General features: G+C 50.2%; 1 protein-coding gene across 1 annotated transcript in view; it reads right to left on the bottom strand.

Annotated features, from left to right (window-relative positions):
* The window catches only part of rhpn1 (rhophilin, Rho GTPase binding protein 1), a gene marked incomplete at both ends in the record, with an annotated part of 24,118 nt that extends 13,403 nt beyond the window's left edge, over positions 1-10,715 (bottom strand). The window contains 2 exons of the mRNA XM_084443859.1: positions 8,154-8,269; positions 10,518-10,715. Of these exons, the coding sequence (XP_084299985.1) occupies positions 8,154-8,269; positions 10,518-10,715 (314 nt within the window). The remainder of the gene's footprint in view (positions 1-8,153; positions 8,270-10,517) is intronic.

Here is a 10,715-nt window from a genome sequence, read left to right as displayed (position 1 = left end):
CAACACACACACCTCCTTCCCACCAACACCAACACACACACCTCCTTCCCACCAACACCAACACCTCCTTCCCACCAACACACACACCTCCTTCCCACCAACACCAACACACACACCTCCTTCCCACCAACACCAACACACACACCTCCTTCACACCAACACCAACACACACACCTCCTTCCCACCAACACACACACCTCCTTCCCACCAACACCAACACACACACCTCCTTCCCACCAACACACACACCTCCTTCCCACCAACACCAACACACACACCTCCTTCCCACCAACACCAACACACACACCTCCTTCCCTCCAACACCAACACACACACCTCCTTCCCACCAACACCAACACACACACCTCCTTCCCACCAACACACACACACACCTCCTTCCCACCAACACACACACCTCCTTCCCACCAACACCAACACACACACCTCCTTCCCACCAACACCAACACACACACCTCCTTCCCACCAACACCAACACACACACCTCCTTCCCACCAAAACCAACACACACACCTCCTTCCCACCAACACCAACACACACACCTCCTTCCCACCAACACCAACACACACACCTCCTTCCCACCAACACACACACACACCTCCTTCCCACCAACACCAACACACACACACCTCCTTCCCACCAACACCAACACACACACCTCCTTCCCTCCAACACCAACACACACACACCTCCTTCCCACCAACACCAACACACACACCTCCTTCCCACCAACACACACACCTCCTTCCCACCAACACCAACACACACACCTCCTTCCCACCAACACACACACACACCTCCTTCCCATCAACACCAACACACACACACCTCCTTCCCACCAACACACACACCTCCTTCCCACCAACACACACACCTCCTTCCCACCAACACCACCACACACACCTCCTTCCCACCAACACACACACCTCCTTCCCACCAACACCAACACACACACCTCCTTCCCACCAACACCAACACACACACCTCCTTCCCACCAACACCAACACACACACCTCCTTCCCACCAACACCAACACACACACCTCCTTCCCACCAACACACACACCTCCTTCCCACCAACACCAACACACACACCTCCTTCCCACCAACACCAACACACACACCTCCTTCCCACCAACACCAACACACACACCTCCTTCCCACCAACACCAACACACACACCTCCTTCCCACCAACACCAACACACACACCTCCTTCCCACCAACACACACACACACCTCCTTCCCATCAACACCAACACACACACACCTCCTTCCCACCAACATACACACCTCCTTCCCACCAACACACACACCTCCTTCCCACCAACACCAACACACACACCTCCTTCCCACCAACACCAACACACACACCTCCTTCCCTCCAACACCAACACACACACACCTCCTTCCCACCAACACACACACCTCCTTCCCACCAACACCAACACACACACCTCCTTCCCACCAAGACCAACACACACACCTCCTTCCCACCAACACCAACACACACACCTCCTTCCCTCCAACACCAACACACACACCTCCTTCCCACCAACACCAACACACACACCTCCTTCCCACCAACACCAACACACACACCTCCTTCCCACCAACACACACACCTCCTTCCCACCAACACCAACACACACACCTCCTTCCCACCAACACCAACACACACACCTCCTTCCCACCAACACACACACCTCCTTCCCACCAACACCAACACACACACCTCCTTCCCACCAACACCAACACACACCTCCTTCCCACCAACACCAACACACACACCTCCTTCCCACCAACACCAACACACACACCTCCTTCCCACCAACACACACACCTCCTTCCCACCAACACCAACACACACACCTCCTTCCCACCAACACACACACCTCCTTCCCACCAACACACACACCTCCTTCCCACCAACACCAACTCCACCGCAGATTTCTCCCCGAGACGCAGGATTAATAACCCCTTAATCATCTCACCCCTCTCACAGATGCACCTTCAGGAGAACACTGTAAACGTGTCATGTTACAGTACATCACAAAATGGACGGCTTTCATTCCCCGTAGTGCTGTAAACCAGGAGGTCACGTACAGACTGACGCGCTCAAAGTATGTAGTTATGTACTTCTCCAGGTTTGCCGTTGCAGACGTGTGCTGCCGAAGTAGGCGACCGCCTGGTTGGCTCAGCTGTATGCTGACAGGATATGAGGTGATCTCATTGGAGGAATTGAACAGGTGATCTCCGTCTCAAGTCAGAGAATCTCTCCCCCCTCGTGACGCTGACAGGGAACGCCAGCTCTATATGATCCAGCCCAGTCAGCATGATCAGCGCTTGAGAGGGACAACTAGAACGTAGGGTCTCTCAAAGCGCTGCTCCTCCCACTACGCCATCTACTAAAACTTTATAAGAACCTTTAGTGACTACACTAAGCTAACTCAACCCTGTACACACACACACACACACACACACGCACGCACGCACGCACACACGCACGCACACACACTCCTTGAACCTCACTCGCCAAGCCCATGACACAACCCCCCCTCCCCCACAAACAAATCCTACCTCAGACCCCCCTACACACACACGCACACACGCACACACACACACACACACACACACAACACCTTTCCATCCGAGGACAAGCTGATTAAGGTCAGATTTAAAGGGCTGCCAAATACCCCTCACCCACACCCCCCCCACACACACACAAACAAACCTGTTAGTGTGGAAATGTGTCAACGTCTTAATTAGGAGGAAAGTTAATCAATAAGTACGTTGCTAATAACTTCCCAACACTTCTGAGTCAGGAAATTCTCCCTGCTGTTTGTGTAGGAATCCTGAATGATGTCACACCCCTCGCGCCTGGGCCAGTTACTGTCTGAATTCCCACAGATAACACACCGAGTTAACACATGCCAGCACATACCATGACGTCTTTATCGGCCAATCAAAAGCCATAATGAGGGACCCCCCTCCCCCCACGCGCCCACACACACACACACACACATTCTCTGTTCATCTCTCATTAGCCTTCCAAAGCCCCTGCCTCCCCCCTCCCCCTCACTCCAACCATGACCCGATTCCACAAAAGCCCCTCGTGCACGTGTGTGTGTGTGCGTGCGTGTGTGTGTGCGTGCGTGAGTGTGTGTGCGCGTGCGTGGGTGTGAGTTTATGTAAACATAATCCTCACAGCAACAGACAACCAACCCGTGAGTAGATTCCTCTGGCCGGCTCCCCTGGGAATATTAGCATGGGAATAGGAGGAGACAATAAGCCTGTTGATTGGTGGGTGGCTGTGTGGGCGTGGAGGGCCTTGGTCTCTGTGACCCCCCCCCCCGCCCCCCCCACGTCTCCATAGAGAGGCTGGGCTGGGTGGGAGGTTTACTCCCCCACAGAGACCCTGGGCTGGGCGTTGGGGGGGGTAGGGGGGTGTTTGCGAGAGCCAGCTCTGTTATGTGTCAACCGTTGAGCTTGATGAATGGGGTACGTAAAATCTCTCCTAATCTAATAACTTGCCCGATATCATAAATCTTTTCATGAGCGAGCCGCTCTCAAAACCCAATTACTTCCCGGGAAACAGGCGAGGGACGGCTTGGCTCGCTTTTAATTAGGATGACGCCGTGTTTTGCGTGTATCCCGTTAAGATCCTGACGCAGCAGCTAAAACAGCCCTGAAGAGGCAGAAAGCACACCGTCTTAATTAAGCCATCACACCTCCTCCTCCTCCTCCTCCCTGTTGTACACAAGCCTGCTGCCCCAGCTGCATCACCTGCAGGGCAGCACACACACGCACACACACACACACACACACACACAGCTAGTCGTATTCACCATCATCGACAGAAGCCCCCCCAAACGACATGAGAGATCCCCCATCCCGGAGGGGACTGAGGCAGATGGAGGCCTGGAGGACAGAGAGAGATGGACCAGGAACCAAGGAGAGGAACGGGGAGGGGAGAGATGGACCAGGAACCAAGGAGAGGAACAGGGAGGGGAGAGATGGACGGGGAACCAAGGAGAGGAACGGGGAGGGGAGAGATGGACCAGGAACCAAGGAGAGGAGCGGGGAGGGGAGAGATGGACCAGGAACCAAGGAGAGGAACGGGGAGGGAGGGAGGATCAAGGATGAGGACGCCTGCGAGGACGACTAAGAGACAGAAGGTTCCCTTTGTCTTCGTAGCAATGGACAGGCTCAATTAGGGCTGGGTATCAAGTCGAATTTCAAGAATCGATTCGATTCCGATTCACAAGGTTTGGAATCGATTATCACGATTCAATTCGATTCGATTCGATTCAATATCGATTCGGTTAGTGTTATTAAAACCTGTTTTGTTTTTTTCAGCTGTAACCTTAATTACATGACTGCCAAGTTATGCAACACATCAATACTAGGGCTGGGTATCGATACTGATTTCCAAAAATGAATGAATGAATGAATCATTGAATTAATTAATGAACTATTCATTCCTTCATTTATTCATTCATTAAATAAAAGATCGATTTTGGGATTCATGAATCGATGAATCGATTTTTTAAACCCAGCCCTAGGCTCAATAAGGAACAGCCTCTGAATTGTTGGTATTATTTTTTCTCTCTTCTCCAATTCTCTGAGCCATGGGTTCTTAGTAGGCTGTCTACAAATGTATTTGTTCGATGTTTTTATTTGTTTATTGTTCTATGTTCATGCTTCCTATGTCTACCCCTGTCCTATGTTTTCACCTGTTTGCAAACCAATTTCCCCGAGTGGGACAACTTTTGAACTTGAACTTGTCAGAAGACAGTAATGTGGTCAGAGAGGGCTCAACATGGTTCACAGAGGTTCGCTTTGATGTGGAGCCACCACGTCTCACAGGTCCTTAGCGTAATGTGCTGGGATGGAAATCTAGCAGGCGGACGCGATCACGCTGTTTGGTGACTGGCGAGGTTCAGGCCGGGTCAGAGTCGTCTATCTGCTCGCTGTAGGCTGCGGTCTGTGTGCGCCTGTATGTGCGCGGCGTGTGATATTTAAGCTGACTCGCTGACAATGACAAATGTCAACGGCTGGAGACAATTAAAAGAACAGCTCCACAACATGCTGACTGGCACTGCACACACACACACACACACACACACACACACACACACACACACACAGGGTCATAAAACAGGGCTGTGTATGCTTTTGATGGGGGCGTTTCCAATACCCACCTCCCAAAACAACACTAATGTGTTATTTCCACTGTGCCTGACCGCATAACCTTTTCCCACAACAAGACTGGACGGGACTCCACCACCGTCCGTAGGAGCAGACATCCCTGGACCGTCGGGCTGCACAATCTATCGTTTCAGCAGCGTCGTCGCATGTGCAGCAGTCACCTCCCAGGACGAGTGCACTTTTTTTTTAGGACGTTTCATGTCAACACATCATGCTACAGCTAAACACCTCAAAAATAGTTCGGAAACGTTATTTCGGTGGATTATTTCTCCCTTTTAATAATACCAATTGGTATTAATTCATTGTATTTTATATTGTTGGAAAGGCCAATTAGTGATTGATTGATTGATTGATTTTATTTGACAATTTTTTTAAAGAATTACAGAGGTAAAGTGCATTTCAACAAAAAAAACTGTCAAGGATAACATAAAAAAGCTACTGCTTATTTCCATTATGGTCCTTATTGGTAAAAAAAAATAAAAATAAAAATGAGTCACCTTTACAGGTACAACTTGAAAGGATCGTGCATTCGTGGAATGAGCAACACAGCTAAACGGGTGGGTAGCGCCCCCCAAAAATGTGCCAAAACCCCCTGCAATGTTCTTCTGTTGGCTGCGTATGGATCTTCCACACGCTACTGAGGTCCCTGACAGTGTAAAATGAATGAAGTGTAAAAATGGCCGATATGTGTTGTTTTGTCCTTATTACTGTGGGATAGTGCCATCATCCAATCCACCAAGCAACACAAAACAAGAGTGAATACCAACAAAAGAATATTGCAGGGGATTCTGGGACATTTTGGGGGGCGCTACCCACATGTTTAGCTGTGTTGCTCATTCCACGATTGCACGATCCTTACAAGTTGTACCTTGTTGTAAAGGTGACTAATCAGGCTTTTCAATTATATAAAATACAATACCAATTGGAATTATTAAAGGGGAGAAATAATCGACCGAAATAACGTTTCTGAACTATTTTTGAGGAGTATATTTTTGCTGCTTGATACAAAAGGAAAACTTGTACAGCTCTCAGTTCACTCACTTTCATATCGCAATTAGGGCTGTCAATCGATTTAAAAATGTAATAGAGTTGATCACAATAATAGGCTGTGATTAATCACGATTAATCACAAGTTTAAAATACTAGTATTTACTTGTATTTTGGGAGAGGAGATGAAATAGCCTACATGTGTTGTGTTAGAATAAAGGAATGCATGTCAAATTAGTAACTCAGTAATTCAGATTCAGGGGCTGGAGCCAGGCTTGTTAGAGGAACCAGAGCTCATTCAGATTCAGGGGCTGGAGCCAGGCGTGTTAGAGGAACCAGAGCTCATTCAGATTCAGGGGCTGGAGCCAGGCTTGTTAGAGGAACCAGAGCTCATTCAGATTCAGGGGCTTGAGCCAGGCTTGTTAGAGGAACCAGAGCTCATTCAGATTCGGGGGCTGGGGCCAGGCCTGTTAGAGGAACCAGAGCTCATTCAGATTCAGGGGCTGGAGCCAGGCTTGTTAGAGGAACCAGAGTTGTTTTGTTGTTTTTTTACTTAGCTTGCTTCGGTGGAAACACATCCCTGGAATATGTGCAAACAACTGGTTCCATCTGGAAGCTTTTTGAAACGAAATTCCCCAATGCTGAATGTGAATGTCTGTTGAATGTCCAATATGAGACATGGGACCGTTGTGTTCTCAGCGCAACCTGCTCAGCTAATGTTTACACAAGTGTTTACCCCGATGAATTAGGGAAACGCAGATAACTTATGCACGTTTCACATGCCTTCCAGTAGCTCAGACAGATGAACACTCGTGTTTGGAATTATGCAAGCCAGTTGGGGTCCATTTTGGTAATATGAAGAATTTGTATGAATTATTTTTAACAAAGTTTCCAGATTAATCGCAAGCGTTAACGCGTTAACACAGCCTTAATCGCAATATATATCATAGAGTTTTATTGTGTTTTTTTTTTTTTTGCAATGTCAGTTTTCCAATATCGGGCAGCCGTACGGGACAGAGCAGAACAGAGCAGAGCAGAACAGAGCAGAGCAGAGCAGAACAGAACAGAGCAGAGCAGAACAGAGCAGAACAGAACAGAACAGAGCAGAACAGAACAGAACAGAACAGAACAGAGCAGAACAGAACAGAGCAGAGCAGAACAGAACAGAACAGAACAGAGCAGAACAGAACAGAACAGAGCAGAACAGAACAGAGCAGAACAGAACAGAACAGAGCAGAGCAGAACAGAGCAGAACAGAACAGAACAGAACAGAACAGAACAGAGCAGAACACAACAGAGCAGAACAGAGCAGAACAGAACAGAGCAGAGCAGAGCAGAGCAGAACAGAACAGAACAGAACAGAGCAGAGCAGAACAGAACAGAACAGAACAGAGCAGAGCAGAACAGAACAGAGCAGAACAGAGCAGAACAGAGCAGAACAGAACAGAACAGAGCAGAACAGAACAGAACAGAACAGAACAGAACAGAGCAGAACAGAACAGAACAGAACAGAACAGAGCAGAACAGAGCAGAGCAGAACAGAGCAGAACAGAGCAGAACAGAACAGAACAGAACAGAGCAGAGCAGAACAGAACAGAACAGAACAGAACAGAACAGAGCAGAACAGAGCAGAACAGAGCAGAACAGAACAGAACAGAACAGAGCAGAACAGAACAGAACAGAACAGAACAGAACAGAACAGAACAGAACAGAGCAGAACAGAACAGAGCAGAGCAGAACAGAGCAGAACAGAACAGAGCAGAACAGAACAGAACAGAGCAGAACAGAACAGAACAGAGCGGACTGAGTGCCAGAGAGGCCAGAGAGGCCAGAGAGGCCAGCGGGGGAGAGGAGGTGGGTGGCGTAGCGGAGGCCCTGGCCCCGCCCCTGACCTGCTGCCCTGGCAGGGGGGCCGACTCGTCCAATCAGCCCGGCTCACCTGAACAGGTTCTCGGCGCCCGCCCTCATGCGCATCTCCTTGTTGATCTGCTGGTTGATCCGGGCCCGGCGGTGCTGCAGCTTACTGCGCTGGGTCTGGGCTAGGGGGTCGCACCCCTGCAGAGAGGGAGAGAGAGAGGTGGAGCTTACTGCGCTGGGTCTGGGCTAGGGGGTCGCACCCCTGCAGAGAGGGAGAGAGAGAGGTGGAGCTTACTGCGCTGGGTCTGGGCTAGGGGGTCACACCCCTGCAGAGAGGGAGAGAGAGAGAGGTGGAGCTTACTGCGCTGGGTCTGGGCTAGGGGGTCGCACCCCTGCAGAGAGGGAGAGAGAGAGGTGGAGCTTACTGCGCTGGGTCTGGGCTAGGGGGTCGCACCCCTGCAGAGAGGGAGAGAGAGAGGTGGAGCTTACTGCGCTGGGTCTGGGCTAGAGGGTCGCACCCCTGCAGAGAGGGAGAGAGAGAGGTGGAGCTTACTGCACTGGGTCTGGGCTAGGGGGTCGCACCCCTGCAGAGAGGGAGAGAGAGAGGTGGAGCTTACTGCGCTGGGTCTGGGCTAGGGGGTCGCACCCCTGCAGAGAGGGAGAGAGAGAGGTGGAGCTTACTGCACTGGGTCTGGGCTAGGGGGGCGCACCCCTGCAGAGAGGGAGAGAGAGAGGTGGAGCTTACTGCGCTGGGTCTGGGCTAGGGGGTCGCACCCCTGCAGAGAGGGACAGAGAGAGGTGGAGCTTACTGCGCTGGGTCTGGGCTAGGGGGTCGCACCCCTGCAGAGAGGGAGAGAGAGAGGTGGAGCTTACTGCGCTGGGTCTGGGCTAGGGGGTCGCACCCCTGCAGAGAGGGAGAGAGAGAGGTGGAGAGAGAAAGAGAGATGTGAGAGAGAGAGGTGGAGAGAGAAAGAGAGATGTGAGAGAGAGAGATGAAGAGAGAGAGGTGGAGATGTGAGTGAGATGGAGAGAAAGAGAGAGATGGAGACGTGAGAGAGTGAGTTGGGGAGTACAGCACTGTAGGTAAATACAGGTGAAGTTATTTGATTTCCCCCTAGGGGTATCATTAAAGTATCTATCTATCTATCTATCTATCTATCTATCTATCTATCTATCTATCTATCTATCTAATCTTATCTTATCTTATCTATCTATCTAATCTTATCTATCTATCTATCTATCTATCTACCTATCTATCTATCTATCCATCTATCTATCTATCTATCTATCTATCTATCTACAGTATCTATCTATCTATCTATCTATATAATCTAATCTTATCTATCTATCTATCTATCTAATCTAATCTTATCTATCTATCTATCTATCTATCTATCTACAGTATATGTCTGTCTGTCTGTCATTGTGAAAAAGCAGCAGTATAGAGGTCTCCCAGTGCTTCTTATGTAAGTGAGAGTGGGAGATGGAGAGAGAAAGAGAGATGTGAGAGAGAGAGTCTTCCAGTCCTTCTTATGTAAGTGAGAGTGGGAGATGGAGAGAGAAAGAGAGATGTGAGAGAGAGAGATAGAGAGAGAAAGAGAGATGTGAGAGAGAGAGTCTCCCAGTGCCTCTTATGTAAGGCATCCTGTGCAGCAGATGTGAGCTGGAGGAGTGTTCAGTACGTGTTACGCAACACCGAGCCAGCTGAGTGCAGCTCACTGGGTCTCCTCAGTTAACCACAGGTAAGGAAGACCACCGCGTCCACCAGCGTTAGGATCACATGACATGAGTACGGAACAGGATCCCTGTGGCAATGGTTACCAGGAGACCATGCGCTCGCTCGCTCGCTCGCACGCACACACACACACACACACACACACACGCAGTAACAGAGAACATCTAACACTGACGATGTGGGGAGCTGTAACAGAGTGTGAGGAATGGTCACCTGCTGAGTCCCCTCTGACCTGCCGACCAGCAAAGCCACCTGCTGGCCTCTCAGTGACACCTGACCTATGGCTTACCACAGAGGGGACTTCTGACTACCATTCCTACAGTTAGCATAGGGGATGGCTCTGCTCTCCTCTCATGTTCTCACCCTCTTAGCACTCTCTCTCTCCACTTCTCCCTCTCTCTCGCTCTTTGCCTTCATCTCTCCCAGTTCAGACCGGTGTTGGTTTATATAAACGTATGCCCAGTAATCCTAAAAGAGCTTGTAGGGGATTAGGGCTCTGGTCTGACTCCCGTCCGCCCGGTGTCCACTCAGCCATGGGTGGGCAGCAGCGGGCTGGTCTCTCCCGCATGCCAGCCTCCCACATTGGATTGAAATGCTACATCACAGTTGTAGTGTCTCACTCCTACACAGCTGGGTTGAAAAGACAAAGAAAACGAAAACTAACCGGAAAAAACTGCCTTGGACTGTATGCGCGTAGTTAAAATGACTCACCTTTCTGACGCTCCCTCCGTGACTCCCCTCTTCCAGAGGAGGAGGTGACTCCTCTTCCAGAGGAGGGGGTAACTCCTCTTCCAGAAGAGGGGGTAACTCCTCTTCCAGAGGAGGGGGTAACTCCTCTTCCAAAGGAGGGGGTAACTCCTCTTCCAAAGGAGGAGGTCTCTCCTCTTCCCCCGAACCAGCGTCTGACAT

The sequence above is a fragment of the Borostomias antarcticus genome (genome assembly GCF_949987555.1).
Source record: "Borostomias antarcticus genome assembly, chromosome: 10".
NCBI lineage: Eukaryota > Metazoa > Chordata > Actinopteri > Stomiiformes > Stomiidae > Borostomias > Borostomias antarcticus.
The sequence above is the reverse complement of the archived record's forward strand: the minus strand, read 5'-3'. Positions and strand labels throughout refer to the sequence as shown.